This window comes from Pangasianodon hypophthalmus, chromosome 15, assembly GCF_027358585.1.
Source record: "Pangasianodon hypophthalmus isolate fPanHyp1 chromosome 15, fPanHyp1.pri, whole genome shotgun sequence".
Classification (NCBI taxonomy): Eukaryota; Metazoa; Chordata; class Actinopteri; order Siluriformes; family Pangasiidae; genus Pangasianodon; species Pangasianodon hypophthalmus.
In genome coordinates, this window is record NC_069724.1 from 8022478 (window position 1) to 8049560 (window position 27083).

General features: G+C 40.0%; 1 protein-coding gene across 4 annotated transcripts in view; it reads left to right on the forward strand.

Annotated features, from left to right (window-relative positions):
• Nucleotides 1-27083, forward strand: part of arhgap32b (Rho GTPase activating protein 32b) — a 114962-nt gene that overhangs the window by 27412 nt on the left and 60467 nt on the right. For 3 of the 4 annotated variants that reach the window (XM_034311020.2, XM_026938380.3, XM_026938381.3), the window contains exons 2-4: nt 14501-14614; nt 23340-23448; nt 25829-25920. In XM_034311020.2, coding sequence (XP_034166911.2) covers nt 14526-14614; nt 23340-23448; nt 25829-25920 — 290 coding nt within the window. In that variant the 5' untranslated portion in view covers nt 14501-14525. Of the gene's footprint in view, nt 1-1676; nt 1796-14500; nt 14615-23339; nt 23449-25828; nt 25921-27083 lie in introns of those variants that run through there. The other variant, XM_026938377.3, reaches the window with a different exon arrangement.

The window sequence follows — 27083 nt, forward strand, 5'->3', positions numbered from 1 at the left end:
CCACATCTTCTCCACTGCAATCGATAAACCCAGTGAGCTCACCTCCTCCACTGCAATCGATAAACCCAGTGAGCTCACCTCCTCCACTGCAATCGATAAACCACAGTGAGCTCACCTCCTCCACTGCAATCAATAAACCCAGTGAGCTCACCTCCTCCACTGTGATCAGTAAACCCAGTGAGCTCACCTCCTCCACTGTGATAGATAAACCCAGTGAGCTCACCTCCTCCACTGCAATCGATAAACCCAGTGAGCTCACCTCCTCCACTGTGATAGATAAACCCAGTGAGCTCACCTCCTCCACTGCAATCAGTAAACCCAGTGAGCTCACCTCCTCCACTGCAATCAATAAACCCAGTGAGCTCACCTCCTCCACTGCAATCAATAAACCCAGTGAGCTCACCTCCTCCACTGCAATCAATAAACCCAGTGAGCTCACCTCCTCCACTGTGATAGATAAACCCAGTGAGCTCACCTCCTCCACTGCAATCAATAAACCCAGTGAGCTCACCTCCTCCACTGTGATAGATAAACCCAGTGAGCTCACCTCCTCCACTGTGATAGATAAACCCAGTGAGCTCACCTCCTCCACTGCAATCGATAAACCCAGTGAGCTCACCTCCTCCACTGCAATCAATAAACCCAGTGAGCTCACCTCCTCCACTGTGATAGATAAACCCAGTGAGCTCACCTCCTCCACTGCAATCGATAAACCCAGTGAGCTCACCTCCTCCACTGCAATCAATAAACCCAGTGAGCTCACCTCCTCCACTGCAATCGATAAACCACAGTGAGCTCACCTCCTCCACTGCAATCAATAAACCCAGTGAGCTCACCTCCTCCACTGCAATCGATAAACCCAGTGAGCTCACCTCCTCCACTGCAATCGATAAACCCAGTGAGCTCACCTCCTCCACTGTGATAGATAAACCCAGTGAGCTCACCTCCTCCACTGCAATCGATAAACCCAGTGAGCTCACCTCCTCCACTGTGATAGATAAACCCAGTGAGCTCACCTCCTCCACTGTGATAGATAAACCCAGTGAGCTCAAAATGCCTCCACTGGTACTATCAGGCACAGATGCCATCCCTCCACTGGGATTGATGGACACAGAGGCCATACCTCCACTGGTACTATCAAGCACAGAGGCCATGCCTCCTTCATTGGCACTATCAGGCACAGAGACCATTGCCTCCTTCACTGGGACTGATGGACACAGAAGCCACACCACCTTCACTGGTACTGTCAGGCACTGAGGCCATGCCTCCTCCACTGGGACTGATGGACACAGAGGCCATGCCTCTTTCACTGGGACAGGCAAACCCAAAGGTGAGAAAAAGTGGGAGAGAAACACGCAATCACCAAAATTAATTGGCAGTAAATTAAAAATAAAAAAAAAAGGTTGAACTGTGATGTCTGACATTCTTCATTAAAGCGAAGCCCATATCAATTCACTCACAATCGCATTCCAACTGTTGCCCGGTATGTGCTAATTTGAATCCATGCGCCTGTTTCCTAAAAATGAAGGAAGCCTTACATTGACAAACAGGTAGGTATGCTCAGATATTGCCTGTGCTGTATGTGAGAGGAACATTGCTAAAACAGAATGAATGTGTAATTACAGGTCTTTTTGTGACCTCCAGCCCACACATGGATATGCTGGCTGATGATCTGCAGTCGCTCCAGAACCTGTCTGTGCTGCCTTTGTGCTGCCACTCCAGTGAGACTGAAGGCTATAAGCTGTATTGTTTGGTTGGAGAAATGGACTCATGAAAATGCAAAACCACAGTGCAGGTCTGTGTGACTATCAGGCCAGCATTCTTTCTCCTATGTCTCTTCCAGTTAGCACAACACCTTGCTTTCTCTGTAAAGTCTGTAACTAGTCAATGTCGTTATTAGCCAATATCATACCATAATTAATATCTCTTGATTGATTGCTACACAGTTCAGTCAATCAACTGTAATACTTGCATAAACAGGCATCTAAGATTAATAATGTTAAATAAATAAAAATGAACATAAGAGCTAGTGTATGTTAGGACAGTGGTTTCAACTTTACCCTGGTCCTTAAGCACATCCACGCTGCAAATTTTGTTGTTTACCCTGATCTAATACAACTTCCCCAACTACACAGATAACTATTTTAAAATGAGTGTGTGATTAGGTAGGGCAAAATCTTAAAATCTTTAAGGCAGAGGTACTGCAAGACCACGAATGAGAACCACTGGGTTCAGGGGAAAAAAAAACATTTAATATTCAAGTTCTAACAGCTGATGCGGGAGGTGAAAGACATTTCTTCATTTTAACAAACTGACTAGTGCATATTGGATAAACCAAGGGAGCTTGATGTAGTGTGGGAATTTTTCTTAACATTTACAGAAAGAGTCTCCAGTGTAAGTGCTTTGTAACAGTGAATAAGTTTTCCATCACAAGAAAGTCTACAGGACAGAAGACTTTGCGCTTTTGTATTTATTTACTACAAGAGTAGAAGTGAGGCTGGTGAGGGAACAACTGTTTATAGATGTTATAATGTAAGAGATATCAGGAGCTAACTTGTTTCATGGATATTCCACAACATTAAATGTAACTATAAACAGTTAAATATGTGATGTAGTTCGATTATAAATAAAAAATTTTCAACTCCTAAGAGGAATATAACACTTTGGGAAGTGCTCTTAGGAAAATACTAACTTCAGGTTGGTAACAGTGACTCATCACTGCATCACAACTCTCTGATCATTGATCATTTTCCCAAGCAACACACCCCACTGTGTTTTATTACTTACGTATTGTATAATATGCCTGCTCTCTGTTGATTCTTCTTGCCTCAGTCAAATGGGAATTATGCCCACCTCCTATTTAACAGCACACGGTGTGCCTTTGTCTTCTGAAACTAATTATGAATAAGCAATGTTTCAATGGAAGCAACACTTTTCAAACTGTGCTAATTGTTTCATGGCAGACCTCAAAGTTTCCTGTGAAAAACTGCCGAAGCACTGTGTTGAGGAACATTCAGGTTTAGGTGAATTTTCAGTTTAATCATGCTGTGTAAAATTGTCTTGACTTTCTTGCTAAAGTGGTCAGCAGGCACTGAATATATATGTGTTTTATTTGTCCGATTGAAACTCTGAGACACTGCATTTGTCATAATTGTAACCTTATCTGATACGTGGTACCATTTTACTCTAATTAGTGTCTGCTTTTGTCATCATGATGTTCGTGTGGGTTTTAGTCAAAACTTGTGGAGCACATAATAATTCAAGGCAGCCCAATTAGCCCCATGACATTTTTACGAACCTTCAGGTGAAAGAGTTGAATATGGACATCCTTTCAAAGCTGTTAGTACTGTGAGCATGTAATGTAATGTAAGATGGCACAACTTGGTCTGTTTCTGCCATTCTTTTTACTGCCAGAGGCCCTGCATATTGCTTCTGCTTTTCTTCACTGGCTTTTGAGAGCTGCTCCGCTCTTCTAAGCATTTGCTTATTTACAGAGCACACATTTGCTCATCAGCATAACCTTTTTTATGTCAAAGCAAGTGATCGTGTCTATAAATAGCAGGTCATGCTGTAATGCCCTCAAGCAGATGTTGTGACGTGGATTAATTGGCTAAAATGCTCATCAGACATTATCAGTGTCCAGCTCAGAATGAAGATCATCATTGTTTTAATGGGTTTTTTCCATTACGAAGAGACATTTATTTATTTTATTGTTTATAGCCCAGATGAATGGCGGTTGTTTAGCATTTTATTTGGCTAATTTGTCCCATTCTTAATTTGTGTAGGGAGTTAGAGACTTGCCTCTCTGTTTAGAGTTACAATGTGACTCAACTTTCTGTTGACATGTTCATTCATTTCTTGAAGTATTTCATGTTGGATTTTGAGGTATGTTTTGGATCATTGTCCTGTTGTAGAAGCCAGCCCCTTTTCAGCTTCCGTTTCTTGATTGAGTGTGTCACACTGGAATCCATTCTTCCATCTACTCTTGCAATGTGCCACTGGCTGCCACACAACCCCAAAGTATAATGGATCCACATGCATGGCTAACAGTTGGAAACTGTTCTTTTTATAAAATGCTGCTCTTTTTTGCTCCAAATATATCTTTGGTGATTGCGGCCAAAGAGTTTAATTTTTACTTCATCAGTCCACAGCACTTGTTTCCAAAATGCTTCTGGCTTATCTAGATGTTATTTTGCTTACATTATAAATTGACTTTTGAGGTCTCAGCTAAGGTTTCCTTTTGATGACTCTTCATTCACTCTTCTTGATCATGTTTGTGCAAGCAATGGTGCGCCATCACTCCTGTGTCAGCTAAATCTTCCTACACGTCCTTAGGGGGTTTTAGTTTGCTTTTCTGCCCAGCATATGGGCAGTTCTATCAGAGAGTTTCCTGGTTTTCCAGATCTTGCCGTGGTTTTCAGACTTCCCCTTAACTGCCATTTCTTAATGATATTTCAGGAAATTGTGAGCTGGAAGTGCTTTGAGCTCTTTTTATAGCCTTCCTCTGCTTTGTAGACATCAAATATCGTCATTTTCAGATCAGTCCTCAGTCAGCTGCTTAGAGCAGCTCGGTTTGGGAGTCAGAGAATTTATAACGCTCTGGAATTCTTGCCTTGACTAACAAGTCCTAATGAGTTCATTAAGGCCTGACTTGATATTTCAAGAACGTGTGGTTCAATATCTGTAGAATTTATATGGAATTACCATTGTAACCAGCAGATGAACTGATTAGATTTTGGAATTGACAGGGTCAAGGTCAAATGTCTGAAATAGTTCTTCTTCAATAGCTTCCTTCACATTTGAAATATATTTTATAGTTGGTTCTGGCATACAAATTAATAACAAGAAGGACTAGACTTGCTGGTAGCGGTGGCATCCCGACTGATGCCGTTGGCTTCGAGTTCGACTTGTTTAAAATAGTTTGCTGCAGAGGTTGTTTACTTCTTTTCACTTCAAAAAGCAACAAAGCCAGGCGTGCCCAAACTTTTGGATACAACTGTAATTTAAAACTAGAGTTGCAAAGAGTAATATTTCACTATTTCACTATGGACCAGCATACATACGAAATTCTACATCCATGATCGAGGCACATGGAAGTGGATAGCATCTGTACTTCTCAGTGTAATAGCAAGCAAATGTCAAACAACGTCTATCTCTCGAGTTACCTATTACCTAATAGTGGACGTTATAACAATAATAGAGTAGTTATAGTAAAAGCAAGTACCGTCATGTTAAAAATGTGAGAACAAAAGAGAGCATAGTCATACACACCTATAAATATTTGCATAAATGTCAAGTACTTTCTGAAGTGCTGATTCTACAGGTGTTTCTTGAAGGTTGTGAGGGAATCTGCAAAAAGTTATTTCAACAATTTGACTGTAGTTTGAGTTTTAACACACAGTGTTGGAATCGCCTGGAGCTGTTTAATCACTGACCTTAATGATAGGAATGAAACATATGTCCAGACAAATGACTCAATGTAGTTCTCTATAAGTAAATATTGTGGACTTGAACTTGAGGTGAGCAGTTACAGGGAGCCAGTGGAGTGAGAGGAAGAGCACCACCACATTTACTTATTTTAATTTATTGAAGACTGGACATATTGCTATGTCTCGGATCATCTGCAATGCCTTAATAGTATACGTTTGTAAGAGAAAGTTGCAGTAGTTAAGCCAAGAGGTGATGAGTGACTTGTGTTCTGTAAAGCATGGTCTAACTTTCCCAATATTATACAGAGTATCTCTGCAAGATAGGACAAGCTGGTTATTGATTGTTAGCCCAAGGATTGTGGCAGACCTTGATGGTGATGAAAGTGAGGACAAGCCAGGCTTGGTGGTGATGTGATGGATTGAGGGATTTTGCAAGATGACAAGAAGCTGTGAAACAGTGAGCTGGATGTGCTGATCCTTCAACTAGGCTGAGATGTCTGTAAAGCCAGCCAGGGTATCCTCCTTTGAGGAAGAACATGGAAGGCTAATTAAAGCAATAAATTTGGGCTTTGTGTTGTGCCTATACAATGTGTTCATTAAATAATGTAATCTATTATTAATAATATTCACAAAAACAAACAGTACTTCTGCCATGCAATGCTGTTAAAAGTAAGCTTTGGTTACTAAGCAATATAATACCCAAATTTTAAGGCAGTACATAGATGGAACAAATATAAGTGTAAGGCTTATACTGGTTTGAAGCCTGCAACATTAATACAGAATTCAATTATTGGTCACAGATGTGTATATATTGTAGATTTTACATTGGCTTTGAGATCCAAAACTATCCATTTTATAATATAATTTCTACACTGGATGGACAAAATAACACCTAACAATATCTTTATCTCAGTACCTGATAAGGAATAGGGCCACTGTGCTTTTGGAAGAGTCGCAGGTTTTTTTGAAATGCAATACTGCAAGTCCTGAACTATGTGTAATTGGACACTGGCTCATTCTTCAAAGCCTTCAGATCTCAGAGAAATGATGGACTTGAATGTCTGCTTTTCCAACATAATGCTAATTGCTGTTCGCCATAATATGATGCACTTCTTCAGCTGCCTTTGAAAGTGTGATTCAAATATTTCAAAGTACTTTTTAATGTGTTTGATTTCTTTTCTACACCCCCTGTATGTATACGATGTAGTGCTGGGCAGGAAATCACTATAAATAAAACAACAGAGTTGTCATTTATGAACATTGTGTAGAAAAGCTTCTACATTTGTTTGTGAGAAAATATCTTGTATGCATAATACTATTGGGATTCATCAATCATATGCACAGTATCCTGTGCACATCTGTAAGCAGTGAAGCTTAATGAAGACTAGTTGTTTGTAGCCGCTGTGTGTGAGCATGTCACTGCTCATTTAAATACAGACACACCCACAATTACTCATATATATTGTAGCTTCAAGTGGTACCTAAAAAAGGACTCTAACATTTTGTTATTGCCAAGGAGGAATGCACAAAAAGAAACTTACTAAAGCAGAGATTTTGATTTTGACAAATAAAACAATGCTATTTTGAATAACTTTATTGAACATAAAAAAACGTGTCACAAGCCATTTATATAACTCAACAGTGACATCAGTAACACCAGAGATTGTGTGGAAGTCCTGTTTCACATGTGCATGTTGCACACTGGTGTAGGGGAACTGAATAAAGGTCAGGCCAAGACAAATTATGGCATCTGACACTGTGGGCATAATCGTACTCAATGATGTTTGGGAAATATCCACTATATCACCAATTTCCCTCTGAAATGCACCTCTAGCTAAAAAATCATATGGTTGAAAGACCTTTGAACGCGCAGGTATTTGAGTGGTCTGCTTCATTTCCCTTTACTTAGGTTCCAGCTGATGGCACAAATTTATGGCACAAAATTGTTATTTGCTTATAAGCCACTCAGAGCATTCAGCTAAAAAAACGTGGGTCCGGACCCTGAAAATGTTCTCTCTTTGAATGGCACGATGTGCAGCATCCTCCAACAAAGCGCAATAACCCATGCTGCCTTCATTAACATGCTGAATCTCTTAGCCTTTTACAGGATTTGAGCGTAAACACAAACATATTCACATTTAACACTACTTACTTAGCTAATTCATTGTACTAGCACTCCAGCCCCGTTTTGTATCATTGCACTTGCAGCTTTTTTCCCCCCACTATTATATGCTTTGTGTATGAACAGTCAAGTCTGTGCATAATTACATACAAATTCAAACAAAACATTTGTTTTGATACATCCCACACTTTGCATTAAAAAGTATGTACACACAGTTCACCCACAGATTTGATTAATGAGGGCCCAGGAGGATTAAAATGAATTCTAAGCACATGTTCAATACTCATTTGAGAGTAGAGAATAAGGAGAGAGGAGAATAAGGTAGTTTTGAAGTGCTCAGTAAAATTCAATAAAACAAGCTGCTCAATGAATAAAAATTTGATGTTCTTTAGGGTAAAATAATTTAAAGGTCATAATGTTTAAAAATTAAAGTTCAACTTTAAAATGAACATGAAAATGAAAATGAAAATGAACATGGTCTTAAATAAATGGTTAGTCTTCAAGGCGAAAGTTTTCTCACTTCATGCCATGAAACGTGCGTAATGCAGTCATGAGCAGTGCATAGCCAAGCTATTTGAATCAAGTAGCTGGTAGGCAGTTAAACTATTTTTTCAAATGCTTCATTGATTAATTTTCATACATACATACACAATACAAAATATATATTTTTTATTATACAACAGTTAGTTCTGGTCCACTAATTTGGACAAGCGGCGTTCCAGGAGTGCTGATATTTAGTATCACAGCACTGGGACATTTCACTGTTTGTATCACTTCACTTGTCTGTTCGTTTACACTGAAACTGTTACTACACTTACTACAGGCTGTCAGTCAGTCTGTGCGTTGACATGGCAACACGCAACGCTCTATTCACTGTGGCTTGTGTGATAATGCCTAAACATATCTTGTGTGTCAAATCAAGTCTCCATCATGCTTTCGGTTCACATCGAAGTCGATACCAAAAAGAGTCGATTCACTGATTCCAGGCATTGAAATGAGTCAACTCCATGAGTCGATTCCACAAACCGAAAATGGTTCACCTTGTGCCTACACTGCCAGCAAAATGAATTTAGCACTGGAGTGTTTCAGTTAGTGAGACAGCCAGGGGTTATTTACTTTGCCTTAATTTTAAATTTATCTGTTTGGAATTGAACAAATCAGGGCTTGAAATGCAGTGCCAGTAAAAACTAGTTTGTGTCTCATAAATATTAGTGACCAATACGTATTTTTACTATTTAATATATATGTTAAATACTAAAATTAATCAACCAACTAATCAGTTAATTGAAAAAAAAAAAAAGATTACCAAAATATTAGTTGCAGCCCTAGTGACAATAACAGCTTTCTTGCTTCTTATTTGCCTTCTGTTCCTCCCAGTCATGTGTCAGTTTGCCACTGAATTACATCAACTAATACTATCATAATACTAGGCTATAATGAACAACTAGACAAAACCTGCCATTCCAGAATATTCCAGATATTGCCTTATAGATGCTGCATACTGACTAGACTGAAGAATAGCAAAAACTGGTCTTGACCTGTTCCTATAAAGAACTTTGCTTATGTATGTAATTCCTATCAGTTTGTAAGGGAATGGGTGGTTTCCTTTTTTACCCTTCAGCACATTACTGACTGTTCTGTTTAAGCGAAAAGAAAGAGGACTGATTGTGATAATAGTCTGAAAGCCCACGCAGTCACAAAAAGACAAGAGGTGGTGATTGGATATGGGGTGATGAGATGTTTGTCCAGATTTCTGTTCTTTGCATGTAGTCAATTAGGCAGGGGCACAGCAATTTAAATCATATTTACTTTCTCCCAACCACCATTCAGCATGTAATATCAGGTATGTGTAATCCCAAGCTGAATGGAAAGAAGCAGAGAGCAGAGCTGCCTTTCAGAGCGATGACTAAACACTTGAGAGAAAGGCTCCATGGAGGTTCACAGCACAGTAGCTCAATAGAAAGGCGATGGCGTGTCTCCTTTCCCGCCGTCACGCTGCTCTCAGTGTATCCCAGAGGGCAGATTTTCACTTAAACAAATGTTCTGGCTTTCACCTAACCACTCGTTTTTATAGCATATAGGGCTGGGTGCTAAGGCAATGTATTCTGACGTTGGCAGTGTCACCAGTGTTTATCTAGGATGGGTGATAATCGCTTGCGTTGAGAAGGAGAGAATGCAGAGAAATAAACAGCTTGTTATATAATGTTAAACAGCGTGGGTGATTCCATGATTGCGGCGTCATTTAGCACTCTTGAAGATTAAGCTTTATTTTTTTACATTTACTTGGAAAATAGGGTTAACAACCCATCTTAGTCATCAGTCTCATTTTTCACAAGGAGACAGTGCTGACCATGGCTGCATTTTTCTCTTAAATGAGAAACCGTGTTGAAAGTAACACTAACAGAATTAGCAAATAACTAGCACCCATGCTAATAACATGAGGTCATTAAGGACATTTTAATGATTTGCTTATATATTTTTTATTAATAATTAACCTTCAGTCTATAATTTGGGTGACATGATTCATCAGTCAATATCACAATATCATTGAAAATAAAGAAAACAAAGAGAGAACTTATGTTTCTTCCTCCCCTGATCTTCAGGAATTTCGGATCCTGCAGTTTATGGTGCACTGGGACAGGCAGAAATGCTATAGAAAGAGCTATAAGGGTTTTTATTAATGTTTTCAGTTACTTATCTGAATTATGCACGTAGGTTTTTGTGACGGACACTTTACCCATGTTTAAAATGCTTAATATTTAAAACATTAAAATATCTTTTATCTTTACATGCATATTTATAAATGTAATATCGATGGGACACAAATGGCACTCCGATTGTGGAATAACCCATATGGTATTAAGAAGTATTAGAAATAAAAAAAAAACACAAGCAGCTTACCAAACCTAACTTAAGAGGGAAAAAAACTATGCAAATCTCAAAAAAGAGAAGCATTAGTTTAATAACTCAGTGAATTACTTTTTTTTTATTAAATTGTGGAATTTATGCTTCTTGGAAAGAAGCATTTTACAGAGCATAGAAAATGCACTTCTTTCCAAGTGCTGCTGAATTTCCAGGGCTCCCAGGTGAAGGGTCTCTTAAGTAAGACTGGAAAATAATTACGATATGAGTATTATGTCACAATATCTGTGATATTATGTCACAATATCACCGATATTGTGATATTGTGATATTGTGACATAATATCACAGATATCCTATCTGAGATATCCTACATATTTTCAGTGTTTTTTTTTTAAATAAGTAGCTGATTAGTTTTCAGAGTTTTGCAGTAAATCTTTGCAGTAAAAAATGTTAGATTTCCCCCATACTTTTTCCAGTGTAATTTTTATTTGATGTCTAAAAAAATTAATAAAAGAAAAACTATTATTTTGCTGGCAGTTTGTTACCAAACCTATACATCATGATAAATAGGATATACTCTATATTTGCTAAAAGTTTGTGGACATGGGACCAGTCACACCCATATGTGCTTGGTGAACATTTATATTATATATTTTGTGCCCAGCTTGCTGTTATACTAACCTCCACTTTTCTCTGAAGGCTTTCCACTAGATTTTGGAGATTTGTCTATTCAGCCATAAGAGCATTAGTTGGGCGAGGAGGCCTGGATTTCCATTTCATCCCAACAGTGTTCAGTGGGGTTGAGGTCAGGACTCTGTGCAGGCCCCGCGAGTTCTTCCACTCCACCTTGGCAAGCCATGTCTTTATGGAGCTCGCTTTGTGCACAGGGGCATTGTCAGGAAACAGGTTTGATCCCCTTAGTTCCAGTGAAGGGGACATCTTAATGCTACAGCATGCAAATGCATATTCTAGACAACTGGATACTACAGACCTGGTAACAGTTTGGGAAAGATTCACATATGGGTGTGATGGTCAGGCATCCACATACTTTTGGCCATATAGTGGATTTGTGTATTGTATAGAAACACCTTCAAAAGGTGGTTTTGTCATATTGCCCACCTGTACTCTTGAGGGCCTGGACCAAAAAGTTTTCAGCATATATGAAAGGGGACCTGCAGGGACTGCATTTGAACAGAGCCCAGAAATTGGAAGAATGCCAAGGGTGCAATATTGGGACACACGGGTGGCAGTGTGATTGGTAATCCCAAACAAGAAAATATTGTGATAATTATTTTCCAGATCGCATGCATCTGTAATAGAGTATGCCATGTACTTGCAATCATTCTTCTCATGGCTGCTGATTAATGCACTCTAATAAGAGACGCTACCTCTTGTATTAGTTTGTTCTCTCTGATTAATCCGTCGTGACACCATGCCTTCCGTTCAGCTGTGAGTGTAGCTGTAATGTGTTTGACAGCACCAGCTCAGAATTCTGTCGCAATAAGACGAACTACACCTTTAATGTGCTAAAGCCTGCTTGAGGCACGGCCGGCTCACTCAAGCGGGAGACATAATTAGGCCAGACCCATCCATCAGCCATCCGCTCCACTCCAGCAACGAAACAGCTTTGCTGAGTCATTTGTAAATGTTTGTGAATGGCGTTGGCATTGGCCACACTGGAGCTCTCCGGGTTCTGGTGATATCTTGACGATGCACTTTCACAACAAACCCTGGTGAGAGCGAACGGACATCACTCCTCCCCTCCCCCTGCGTGAATGACGAGCTGCTTTTGGATTGCGTGTGGGTGTTTTTATGCCTCCTCCATTTCTCTGCCTGCCATTCTTTGATATGATTGCCCTGTCCGCCTCGGAGCATGCTTATTGGAAGGAAGCAGATGAATGCTGTGTGGGCTTTAGGTTTTGTTCTTTTAAATTCATGAGGGATGGCCTTTTATTCAGGCTGTCAGTCACCTGCTGCTGTCTCTGTAATTAGACCATGTAGCAAGCACTGGAGTAGGAGTTTCTTCGTGATGCATATATCGTGTGTTTATGGGCAGCTATGTATTTATGGACACCCTTTCAGACCATCAGAAAGTGCATGTTTTGGCGAAGTATGAAAGCTGCAGTCAAGAGAACTGATTTCTGTTTTCTTTTTCTTTTTTTTTTTTTGAGGTTTTGCTTTAACTGAACCATGGTGCAGTCCACATCAGGTGTGGAAGCTATTGGCACTGCAATGCGTAGTAACGTGACCAATTCATTTCGATTCGTCATGATACTTCCTGTTTGAGGTTTCTTGATGCCAGAGAAAGGGTTGCTATCATCAGTGGAGGAAACTGAGCACCTTATTATTTCATAGGAATGGAACACTGTAATTAGCACACGTGTGGTGTGAATACTTGCACTGTGAGCATCTTGTGCCAGTCTGCATGGCTAAAAATTTTCTTGCAAACAGTTCCTAGTTTGCAGGTATTCCTGCATGAGAACAAGCCATGCATCCAAAAAGCACTCTTCCCACCACTTGAGTGTTGGCTCCACAGAAAATTAATAAAAAACAGTGTTACCTAGTGCCCATCATTTTGTAAACCTGCATGTGCAGATGTGACATGTGAAATTACACAATCGATCCACAGTTCAGAAGAAATTCTTCTGTGAAACAGAAAAGAGCTCAGAATGGCCTAACGTGAAAATTCCCTTTGATCCCGAAGACTGGAAACTGGGACTGTGGAGCCCACTGACCACTGTTTCAGTACCAAAGTTTCTAAGTTTCTAATTGTGGACCAGCTTATCATCTTATCCTGGTGGCGTTTAGGATGGATCCAGAGCCTATCCTAGCAACACGGCATGACGCAGACCATCGTTCACACCCAGAGGTAGTTTAGAGTCTCCAGTTCATCTACCGGCATGTTTTTGTGAAACTGGAGAACATGGAGGAAACTCACATGAGCACATGGGAAACTCCAAACAGATAGTAACTTGAGCTTGGGATCAAACTGGGACCCTGGAGCTTTGAGGGCGCTGAATTTATTTAATATTGTTTAATGTCATTTTAGACAACAGTCATTTCTGGGCTACTAATTTGATTGGTTGAACAGTGTTCCTTATAAGTGTACTTATATTTAGTATAACTTCACTGGGACATTTCACTGTGTATTACTCCACTCATCTGTGTTTGCCACATAAAATTCCATTGGTGTTAGCGACATGGCAAATGATAAGTGGACATGGCAAATGATAATTTTTTTTATTAATATAAATGTTGACTTAAAGTATGAAAGCTTGTCAGATGAACATGAAAAGGAAAAGGGACACCAATTTCACCAGAAGCACTTTTAGCATGAATGTACAAATCAGTGTGAACCAGCTAGCTAGCTGACAGGCTATAAAGCTGTTTAGCTTCTTCGGGATCTATGTTGGCTAGCTGAGCAAAAATAAACGAAACATTTGGCCATATTGTGTCCGAAATGTCACTTACTCGATATTAATTTCTTGTTTATAGAACTGTTGTATAAAAGCAATATCGCACTTGTGCAATATCGCTTAATTAATTCATCAGCCAATATGAACTAGTTAAACAAATGTCCAATCAAACAAAGAAACAATGAGGAGCCAAGCAATGTGATGATGATGCAAACACTTACTGTCCTCACTGTTTGTAAAACAAGAACTCAAGAGTATTCCTTTTGTTCCGGTTCCTTTTGGGTTCTTATTGCCATGGAGAAACTCTATTTCAATCTGAATATGTCATGATTATAGTTTTGTTATATAACAGCACAGTATGTGATTATGAGTCTTGGGTATTACGCTGATGGTTGAAATGTGCTGCTGTGCTCAGATTGCATGGAAAAGACTGGAAGGAAATGACTAATTGTTTTTTTTTTTCCACCTCTATCTCTCTTCTGTTTCTCTCTGCTCTACTTTCATATTTTCCCTGTCTATCTTGTGCTATTGCTCTGCCTTTGTGACACTACGTCTTTTCGACTCTGCTCATCTCTGTCTCTCTCTCCCCCTCCCTGCTCTCTCTCTTTTTTTGCCTCTCACTCTCTTTCTCTCTCTCTCTCTCTCTCTCTCTCTCTCTCTCTCTGGCAGGCTGCTCCTGCAGTGAGTCAGTATCATGGAGGCAGGCAGCGGGGCTGCTGCAGTGGTGGGGAGTACAGCGCTAGGACTGTTCACAGCTACAGGAAGTCATGACATCTCTGACAGGTAAGACTTGCACGTCTTCTTCCCACGCTGCTCCACCAGCCTCACAAGGGTCATTCTCACCTTTATGAGGATGCTGCTGGGAGGCAGTTGGACAAGCTGTGTGGATGTGTGTGTGCGTGTGCATGAGCATGTGCTCTGCTGCGTGTGATCTCTGACTCTTCTGATCTTCCATTTATGAAGAAATTTTAAGAGGAGTATAAGAATATAAGATTGCGTTTGAGTTTCAGGGGATAACGGTGGTGATGCGAGTGTGTGTCAGTGTGCATGAGCACATTTCTGGCATGGTACTATATATCTGATCCCTCTCCTGAGGTTTATGGAGAGATGTCAGAAGTGTTGGTGTGAGGCACATCACATGAAGACGTGGCTTGCTCTCATTGATTTTTCCATGACCATACGGCAGTGCTGGGCTGATCGGGAATGATTGTTGGTCAGAGCCTTATTCAGTGGCATTATTAATCAGCCACGAGTGATGTCACTACCCAAAGCCTTCTCTTTATATAGTGTTGCATTACATTATAATAACCAACATCATATTTTGCATGCACTACAGCTTAGGCAATTACTTGTAACACACACTGACTGTATTGCAATGCCGGTGCACTCCCACCCACTCCCAGTGGCAGACATCTGAAGCCCAAGCTCCGTGTGCAAGTCACATGACCAAGAGAGTGCTCACGAGTGCCTGCACTGTGCTTTGCAGTGTGAACTCTCTCCTGGACCCCTTTCTGAGATTCGGCGTTAAATCCCTTCACAGGATCGCCTCCCTGCCTCCAGTTTCGGGCCGGAGGGGCAGGGATTGTCTCCGTTTAAGGGATTATTGTTCCGGCCACTTTTTTAGCGCTCTGCCTCATTCGAAACGGGGTTGCCATGACAGCCATGGCTTAGCATACATTAGATATTAGCACAACATTACAGAGGTAAAATAAAAGGGTGCTTTCTTTTCATCCTGTGAACAAACCAGCTTCAAAATTTCCTGTGCGCTTGGGAAGGGGCAATGTAACTGTTTTCAGGCCTGTAGTGCACAGTGCTGTGACCCAAAGCAATGCCAAGAGGCCTCTTTAAAAGCTGGTGTCCTGCCAGTGCTCTCAGTGTGCATCCTAACGCGCAAGTCTTCTGAGCTTGGCTCTGACTCTGGGCAGCTCTCAGATGATGAAGCAAGCTCCGAAAACGCAGGAGTTACGTGGTTTATGACATAAAGCTACAGCAGTATGTGAAGAGCATACTAATGCACCTCACTGCCAGAAGAACATACTGTAATTTACAGATTATAAGACCTGTTTTTTTTTTTCACCCTCTGGCAGGTGCTGCATCATATCCAGGGAAGCATATGCTTTCATTTCAGCATTAGCGTAATTGTAAAATGCCAATGTGTTCAATTCTTTACAGTATTCATGTTATTCCAGCATTCATAACAGTGTTATGCTAATGTAATGGTGGTATAACTTAACCATAGCACTTGTAATATAAAATGCCTGGTACATTAATGGAACTTGTATAGCGGAGTGCATTTTTCTCTAAGCTGGCATGAAATGAAAATCATCTCAATGCTTGAAGACATTTCTATGATCCGCAATTACATGGCCATCTAAAATTACCATACACAAATCGCTCAACCACATGAAAATGACTTACACAAAAGTGCAATAAATAAATAAATAAATAGATAAATATCAATGTGCAAATGTGAGCAAAATTAGATAAAGCAATATAAAATTCCAGGCTAATATATTGTTCATATCAAATATAACAAACTATAACAAACTCGCTGTTGCTATGGTAAATTAAGTGGGTTCTGTTGTTATATCGTGACCTACTTTTTGGTGCTGTATTTTCTAAACAGGACGCCAGTCATTCCCAGCACACCATTCACACAATCATTCACACCTACTTAACATAGACATGGGAGGGAAATCGGAGAACCTGGAGGAACACCGGGTGAACATGTGACACTCTGCACAGGAAGTAACCCGAGCTCAGGATAGATCTGGGGGCTTTGTGAGGCTAGCTCCTATGACACCATGCTGTGCAAAAAAATATATTTTGACTCCCAGTTACTTAACTATAGTTAAAGGTTTAAAAATTGCCAGCAATACCCAGAGCTTTTGTTTTTTTTAAGTGTATCATGATGCAATTTATAGTGATATCAGTCTCACATGCTCATATTTCCCCACCCAAGTTAGAATTTTGAGCAGATAATCTTAGGTGAATTATTATCCGGAAAAATAGCCAAATGCTTTGGTTTGGTTTCTACTTCCCAAAAAATATAAAGGAGTGAAACACCCTTAAGGGCTGTTACTTGAAAAGATTGGCTCATCCAAAGCCTATAATCATGCAGACAGATTCCCGTCTCTAGTTTTGACTGTCACTCTCATTTTTCCATGTTGCCGCTGGTGGAAAACGGCTTGTCAGACCAGTTGTTTCAGTTTCGCATGGCTCAAATCCTGGGTGCTTAAATGATTGCAGGTTAAGCATAGCTGTTAAAACATATCATTTTCACAAATGCCTGATGGTTATGGCTTAGAGTGAGGTGATTTGAAAATTGTCATGCGGTCAGGATTTGTAGACACGCTTTGGCTGTGACATCAGGTTGCAACGGTTCTGTAGTGTCCTCAGGTAACCTTGGGAAAGACGAATTTCAGGAAAGAGAATGTGTGTATGTGATCAAAATCAAAGCCTTGTTGCTGTTCTTCACTGTCTCTTATGCGTAAAACCTTTCAGCATCAGTGAGTTAGAAAGTTTCCCTGTGTGTGGCCTGGCTCTCAGAGTTTCATTTCCTCTCTGTCACCCTACAGCTTGGAGCTAGACACTGACCAGCAGGAGAGCACAAGTCTGAAGGTCTCATATCTCCTGTGTGTGCTTTGAACAACAAGAGTCTTGTGGTTGTTTTGATCACTAGTCTCTCGCCGTTGTCTGTTACTGAAACAAATCTAAAGTTGGGGAGGTGGTTTGAATTGGAAAACGGGACGTCGCAGGTTCTGTAATGAAAGCAGCGTACAGTAATAGCCCCACTTTTCTCAGGCGCTGGAGGAGCATAACACATTGAGATTGCTGCTCAATCAGCCGTTCTCTGTACTATCAGATTGTGGTTGTTTCAGTGAAATTGCTTCAATGCAGGGTGTGTGTGTGTGCGTGTGTGTGTGTGTGTGTGTGTGTGTGTGTGTGCCAGACAGCGACTACTGGACCAGCTCAGGTTCCCAATCTTCTGCAGGCCCAAACTCAGTGCCAGCATGCAGGATTACAAAATATGCTAGTCAGATAAGGTGGTTTAATTCTTACTGCTCAGCTTTCTTTGCCAGGCTCTGTTTTATACTCTCACAGTATAGTCAGAGTACATGGAACTGCTGAGCCTCAATAAAGCACGTACATGATTTATGAAGCGTCGCCATGACCTTTATCAAATACTCTGATATAAAGATGTCTTTTGACTGTGTCGGAGTTTAGTGACAAAAACCTCCCCACATTTCTAATCTTACATTATGTTTTATTGTAACATAGCACAATTACTTATATACTGTATTTGTCATGTGATCATGATTTTCCGTTTTACCTTTATGGCAGATTGAATTTGCACCCAGATACGTCTTGCCAATGTAACAGTTGACCTATTACTAGCTATTTTTCTTCCAGTTTTTTTTCTAATTTGGTCACTAGCCAGTTCCCACCCACAGCCAACTCAACAGCTACCAACTGGGAAGGGTGAAGCCTAGCATGTTCTTCCTCTGAGACACAGAAACCAGCTAACCACATCTTTTCAAACTGCTGCTCGTGCTGCGTCACAGTTCAGCGTAAAACACTCGAACGCGGGAAATGCTTTCTGCCCTCTTCCACATACATCAGCTCACAGACTCCCACGATTGGCTAGTAATGGCTAGTATTGTCACTGTAAATGACCAGGGAGAGAGCGTATGCCATTCCTCCCACTCAGAGAGCATGGTCAATTTTTGCTCCCTTAGCTCCCAGACACAAATGACTGTGGCATTGTCAGGTTTCAAACCTTTGTTCTCTGGAAGATTGGCAACACGCAATCTCTGGAAGATAGAAACTAACTCGTTTTTATTACCAGTTTTAACTACTCATCAAGGATAGGTAGCTTGCTAACAAACTATCACTATTTAATCACAAACGATAATAGATTAGACTTAGCTAGCTTGCTTGTGAACCTTTATACTAGTTTTAATACCACAATTATATAGCAGGTCAGGCTACCGGCTTTCATTAGCCAGACCTTTCTAGGAATCTAGGCTACAGCAAATATAAATGCTTGAAGTGATATTATATGAACAAGTTGGCTGATCAGATTTCATCTGGAGAGTGATATTTTCAACTAGGTGCAAATAGAAAACCTGATTATATAAACATAATTGACTGCAATATAATTGAGCAGAGCCAAAGATGGCTATCATTAGATAATTTATTTCATTAACTCTAGTGCATTAATTAAATCATTTTTTTATTGTCGATTTGTTGGTACATTTAGAGTGGAATTGTGATTATGCTTGGCATTTAAACAATCCCCACAATTTTTTGATGATTAAAGGACCAGTCTTATTTTGTCAAATACTTATAGATGAAGGAATTAAGGCTGGGCTGTATGATGATATAACATCAGTAACAATAACAAACTCCATTCCTGCTCACAGTAACGAGCAGCTAAATGGACATTAAAATCTCTCTAAAATTTGTTGTACTTTATTATTTTTTAGAGAGCATTGAAAACACCAGTTTTTATAGATTCCATCTAGGAATACACCCAGTATGGGACATCAGTTCATCATAGAGCATAACTCATTTAAACCTAGGGTCAATTTAGAGTAGAGGAAACAAGCAGAGGAAACAGAAAGGGATGTAAACCAAATATGAATACATTATTTAGATTTAACAGATAATGCGTTCCATGTAAATGGATACAAGATATGAACAGGAGGCGCACTATTCAAAACGATTGCCAGAAAATTCAGAGAGCATCTAGCTGAGGCTGAGTCATCCGAACGAGAGGGTTTTACTTTCATGCGGTTGCAAAGGAGCGCTTGGATATGAAGCTCATTGGACAAACAAAGGCCACATTGAGCAATACATTTACAGTGTTTATATATGACATGCTCACATTGCTGGCATCTCTACTTCTGATATTTTTCCCCATGCATCTGGGAGCATGGTGGTAGAATTCATATTTAATTAAAAAAAGAACAAAAATTCAGTTTAGGCCACACCGACAGATATGAGTATTTGGAGCACTAAACAGATATGGTAACAAATAGTAGCAATCCGCGTCCTGGGTTCGATCCTGATCTCGGGTTATTGTCAGTGTGGCGTTTCACATGTTTTCCCTGTGTTCATGTGAAACGCCACACTGACAATAACCCGAGATCAGGATCGAACCCAGGACGCGGCAGTGTTACTCAGTGTTGTAAACCTGTCACCAAAAAAACAAACAGTGCAAAATATATTTAGACATCCACTCAGCTACTTGTTAGTAACTAATGTTAGATTCGATGTTCAAAAAATGTCCATTTTGACCATGTAGCAGGACTCCTTTACTGGCAGTTTGTTGCTAAACCTAAATTTCATGATGTATGCTGTGTATTCTGAAAATGTCAGCAGGTAGAATGATGTGATTTTTTTTCCCCTTATCACCCAGACCTAGCTTACAAGGCTTTTAATGTAGTCCTGTTCATTTAAAGTGATGAAGCTCACTAAATTGTGTTGCTAAATTGTTTGAATAATTGTGATTCTCTATCAACATTTATTAAATAATCGTGAAAGCCATTATTGTGCAGCATTATTTCAGTGGACTATAGGCCCATGCTGCTTCTCCTCTGTCTATGGCTGACAAATCATTGATTGCATTCACTATGGGACTGATTTTCATTAAGGTTCATTAAGCTGGAAGTATTGAATAAGGGAAGTCTTTAGTGCCAGATGTGATCACGTGACAGCATTAAGCCACGCCTCTTTGTATCTACAGTTACTCACATGATTCATAGAATTGATGTGGCTCCACTGCTCAGGGATCAGTCAGAGGATTTGCAGCGTGCTCTCTGGGCTCCTCCCCCCTGTGATCAGACATGCAACCAACGATGTTTGAGACCTGCATCAAGGATGACAGTTTGAGGTCAGCCACGTGTCTACACAGCCTGAGGTGTGGAGATATTGAGCGAGGTTTATATGTGCTCCTGAAAGCTGGCTGCAGACACAGGGTGGAGTGGAGGTCTGCATGATGTAGGCTAGATCTCATCAGAAAGGAATTTGTCTTGGATACGATCGAACGTGTCCCACATATCCACGTTTCTGTTGCGTATCTGCTGTCCTCGTTCTAACACTCTGCTTCTCATTTTATAATTTGTTAGTTCCTTCCACAATGGCTTGTTGTGGGAACTGAATCTGTGTCAGAGATGAATGGGTTTTAGCTGCTTGGAGCAAATAGAAACTGCTTGTTTTTATCTTGTTGACTTTGCTTAGGATCAGGTTTGCTCCACATTCCCTTATTTTGAGCAATTTACAGAATGGAGCCATGTAGGTCACTATATTTGAAGCGTTTCCCGAAACCTCATTACCTCAGTAAGAAGGAAGGCTCATCGCTCACTGTGTATTGCTTGGCTTAACTGCAGAAATGGTGTCATATTGTATGAAATACACATATTGACTAAGTGCAGTCCAGAATGCACTGTTCCAAATTAACCAGGCTGGTTTAATCCATGAAGCACAGGTTTTGCTGTAATTGGTTCCAGAGCGATTTTCTTCATTTTACCTCACAGTAGAGAGGGAAATGATATTGTGGACACTGCTGTGCTTTTCAGCTTTATGCTTACTCATTTTGCTTATTTGCAAAGAAACATGCTAGTTTTCTCTCTGTAGTCCTGTTCACATGGTATCACATAGCATAAGGATGAGTGAATGCATCATGTAGAATTTATTGCAGAGGTTTTTCAGTGTAGGAAGAATGTAGGGTTGTTACGATACTGATTTTAGTAGCTTAGTATCGCAATACTCAAGCAGAACAATACAGGGATGGATAGATGGATGGATGGATGGATAGATTATCTAAAATTTCAAGCTTGAATTGATCCTATTTAAAAATAATTTTGATTTCAAGGAAGAAGCAAAATTTTCAAACTTGAAATGAGTACAAATGTCTAGAAATAGGCTAAACAATCTTACATTTGTTTTTATCCCAATCTCAAACTCAGAAATATTTGATATATTCAACATTATTTGATTCTATAAGTGATTTTATCATAATTATATATCATGTTTTGCAGTATAGGGTAATTCCATTCTTTACAGGAGCTACTCTGTTATCAACCATGCTGGTTGTTTTTGTTCTTTCCACCCATCCTGCTTGCAGTACCTACTGTTTTATGACAAACTCACAGGTGGGCTGGGAACTTTAATCTCGCCATGTTCATTATTTTACAAGCAGATGTTTCCTTTTAAGTTGGAAAACATGGTTCATTGCTGTGACACGCTGTATTTAGTCATCTCTGTGCACGCACAGATTGCTTTCTCAATCAAAATGAGGTTGGTTCAAAAATTTTGTCAGTATGAGTCGCACCCTCACTGGAAGCTCTACTTCATATTTGCACAGCACACACTATTATGCAACTGGTATAAATAAAGTTGTAATACAGTAATGTGATACACTATATGGACACCTGACCATCACAGGCCTGTGTGTGTTGAACATCTCATTCCAAAACTATGGCCATTAAAATGGATTTACCCTCCCCTTTGCTCCTATAACAGTCTCCACTCTTCTGGGAAGGCTTTCCACCAGACTTTGGAGTGTGGTGTTCCAGTTCATCCCAAAGGTGTTTAGGGCAGAGTTCTGTGCAGGTCACTCAGGTTCTAGCACATCAACCTTGGCACACCATGTCTTCATGAACCTCGCTTTGTGCACAGGGGCATTGTTGTGCTGGAACATGTTTGGGCCACCATCTTTGTGGCAACTGTTTGGGGAAGGACCACATACGGGTGTGATGGTCAGGTCCACACTTTTGGCCATATAGCGTATTTCCATTCTGTGACAGCCTCCTTAATACAAGAGTTCCATCATGGGCGAGATAGGCAAGCATTTTATTATAAACATTACTGGCTTTTGACAGTCCAGGTGGAATTAACATCAATGAGCAGCACCTGTAATTGTTACCTAACTGTCTATGAAAAACCAACCCAAGTGCAATAGGCATTATTATACTCTCAGATCTCATACCATTGTTTGTGCAAGGTTTCTGTTGATCATGTGTCTGTATTCTGCTGTTCTTTTTGCATCAGGCTCAGCGTGGTGTAATAGCAGGTGCTGAAACCATTATGAAAACAGTGTTAACGCTTGAGAGACTGAGAATAAGACTGAGAGATTATTAGATTTATGGATTGCGTGTATTCTCAAGTAATAAGATCTTTCATGCCACACAAAAATGCACTGGTCAGCGTTAGAATGGAATGAAAGTCTCTGTGCACAGATCAGGTAGTGACAGACATCTTTGGCTTACCACAGTATACAGATAGTCTGTTTCCTCCAGCTGTTTATTTATCCTGTCCAAGAGTTACGCTTTAGATAGTTTCAGTTTTCATTCCTTGCCATTTTCAATTTAAATTTGACAAAGCAAAAATGAATGTTTAGTGATGCAATGCTATATAACCATTTACCCACGCTCATGACTAATGTTCACTCTTTTACTGATTACTCTCTTGTTTTTCTTCGCTTCTCGCTCTGCTTTCCCAGGGGACTGAGGCCTGGTCGCAACCTGGAAGCCGACGACATAGTGCCTGAGCTTGCCAGGAGTATCCACCCGCGGGAAAGGCCTGACTGGGAGGAAACCATCAGCGCTATGGTGAGATGCAAATTCCTCACACGCACACACACATACAGTCACACACACACATACACACATGCATCCACCCACACATCGCACAAATTCACTCATCTTTAAGAGGATGCTGGTAAATTCTCAAGTGTAGTAATTACAGCTCAAATCCCTGCTCGCTGTTAAAGTGTTTTACAATACTACCATCACACCCACATTCCTGTAGGAGGCTTTTATACTATTCTTATTGCTTTTACACTAATTACATTATATCGCATTGGTTTCAGTTGGTTAAATTACAATTACATTATAAATGAGTTATTACATTAGGGACGTAGCGAGGAGTGATATCAGTTTAGCTATAACAGACACTTAAAGAGCCCCTCTTGTCCGGTGTTTGGGTCTGTGCATGTTATTTTGTTCCCCATGTTCATGTTTTGGATTCGTGTCCAATTTAACAACTCGACACACGCTTCCAGTGCGTTCTGTGCAGCTGGAACGGCACGGTCTCCATGGCAACCTTGCCCATAGCTGATGTTGTTTTGAGCACAGACGGATTGGGGGGACTATTCACAATGACCAGAGTATCACAAATACGATGGCACTCTTTTGCGTCAGTGTGTTTGTCCTATAATTTTAGGCAGGAAAATGATGGGTAACAGATTACTTCTCATGCTCATTGGTGATTTATATTGTAATGTGTAGTCAGTTCATTACATTCATTGTATAGCATCTAGCGTGTGTAGAATATGACTGATATGAAGGGAGAATGAGGAGTCCATCCTCTAGAGTATGAATTAGTAAGTATTTGGCTGTAGTGTGTATTGCACAGGGCAGATCAATATGAATATGACATTGATATTATGAGAAATTATAGCACAATACAGTCTTCTGATAGTGTCGTAGGTACATACATTTCCCCTCCATTTTCTTGTTATATAATTCATTTTCGTAGGTGTTGTCCGATACTGTGCTTATTTGTTCATAATCTTACACGTCAGTGGTGGAAAGAGTACAAAACTCAGAGACTTGAGTAAAAGTACTACTACTGTCGTAATAATTCACTTGAGTAAAAGTAGTGATCAGGAAGAGTAAATAACTAACTAACCTCGAGTATCACCAGTATATAAAGAAACGTAACATTAGGTAGCTGTTCTTGTGGTTTCAGTAGCTTGCTGGTTTGTTAGCTAGCTAGCTAGATCATGTTGTACGTATTTCTAGCTACATTGTTGACTATCTAGCAAAGATACCCCTTACACGTTATCCTGAGCGTTACCGATAGGCTGTAGCAGCACTGAGTCATTTGCTCAATATAACTAGCAGCTAACAGCCTAGCAGCTTATCATTAGGCTTCTAACATCTTGTAGACCAATTAGGAAAATCACACTGTTGTCATTTTGTTGGCAGCTAATTAACCTACTAGTTTACTCATAGGCTGGACCCACCATATTTTTTTTAAACATATATTGATTGGGTGTGTAAAGTTTCATGTTGGTGGACTGCAGTTCATCAGTTGACAACCCCTGTTCTTTAGTATTTCATTAAAATCCTAGATTCTCATTTCAGTGCATGTAGCGAAATTTATCTCGCATATGTTGTTAATTTTTTCAACTCTTGTTTATTAGCCAAACAAAGAGAAGCTGCTAATATCCAATCACACATTTACACAGTAAATCTTTCATTTCCAATTTGCAGCTAATTCATCCCTCCATCCTTAAAGTTTTCTTCAAGTATACGTGATATTTTCCCACATACCAGACTTTGACCTACTGCATCTTTAACTGCATCCATTTCCTCCTGCGTTAATTAGAGCAGAACCCGTCCTGGAAGACAGCACCATATTTTCACCATCTCCACTTAAGATGCTTTTGATGAGCTGCTGTCTGACTGTAAAGCAGCCACAAGGATGATTCATATTTTATAAGTGTTATTGACTCTGAGTTGTTTTACTCGACCTTGCCAGATAACCGTGTCTGTCTCACACTTGGCTAGACGGAGAAGTGACTGCATGCAGGTTTATAAGTCCTACCAGCTGTCAAAGGATTTAGGCTTCCTTCTCAGCAGGAGTTCATCTTAACTTCACTCCTAAATGTTGACATTCACGTCACACTGAGTGTCCTTCAGCCCGCTGTAAATACTCATCTTTCCTCCTGTCCTAGTGTCCTCTGGACCTGACTCTCCTTATTTAGTGGCCTGTTTTGTCCTCCATGACTTACCATCTGTAGTTAAAGAGCTCTGCAGGTGCTGCCTATTTATGCGCATCTTTTATCATCTTTTTTTTTTTTTTGCCCCATTGTGCCTTTCAAAAGCTTCAAGATGCTTTAGGGGAAAAAATTTGAACATCATAGTGCCACTAAATCATGTTTTATGTTTGTGTCCCATCCTCATGTCGTCTTCCTCTCTTCAGGCACGGAGTGCAGAAATCCCAGAACTGAGCAGTGAGCCGCTGATCCGCTCCTGCAGCAGCACCGCCAGCATGAAGGTCAAGAACGTAAAAAAGTAAGTTCATTCTTACTTTTTACATGTATAATATATTTCTAAACTGTAATTTGCTCAGGGGTTAGAAAGCTCATTCCCTTAGATTGTCTGCTTAGAGACGGAAACGTATATTTTGCTCCATTCCATAGGCTTCATTTATGTACCAGACATTTTCATTTTATGTACCAGTTCTGCCTCTGAAACAGCACTTCAGAGGCTATTAGTCTAGTTTGTTTTTGTCCTGTTATTTTTGCTGTAGTTTATGCTGCATTGTTTCTTAAACTGAAGCCTTTGCTACTGTCCAGGAATATCTTATACAAAAATATGCATATATTTAACTCTAAAACAGAGCGCACACACACCATTGTTTATAAAAACAATTACGTGTAGACAAGGGCATACACATACAGTACAGCCCCTGTTCTTTATATATCCCTTTTTATGCACCCTGCCTTGTCTCTACACAGAGATATGTCTTACCACTAGCTATTGGAGTGGCAGAATATTACAGTGCAGTAAATGAAGTCACTTCAGAAAATCTGAAGTAACGAAAATAAAAGAGAAATGGTGTGACATCAGTGTTGGTCATCAGTGAGCGTCAGCAGATACACCAGAGTTCCAGAGTTTGCCTTATTTCAGCATCAGTTGCCTCAGTTACTCAAGAACCATATTATCTGTAAAATTGATGTGCGTATGCTACGTTTATATACGCAAGGCTTTTGATCATAATCCTCCTGTCATACCTGGAAGAAGTCAATGTGTCAGTCTTTAACGATGCAAACTCATAGTTCACTAGTGTTTATTTGAAGACTAGAGAGGTGACTGTGTTGGTGCCAAGCATTTGCTGGAGTAGAACACCTGCTGTAAAAAAAAAAAAAAAAAAAAAAAACACTAATAAATGAGAATATTGCAACTAGGCTAATGTCAAATTATCATGCATAACTGCTGTAAGAGGAGATAAGCATGTACTGAATTAGTTGTACCTGGAGAGGTGGGGTAGTGTGTGTCTCAGTGCATCTCAGTATATCTCTGGGATTTTTAATCTTGAGCTGAATTCATCATGGCAGTATGTTTTTTTTATGGACTACTGTAAAATATCTGAATTGATACACTTTGGAAAAAGGGTGTTAAAAAAGTGTTCACACTTTTCTTTCTCTGAAGGAAAATAAACTGTAACTGTAACT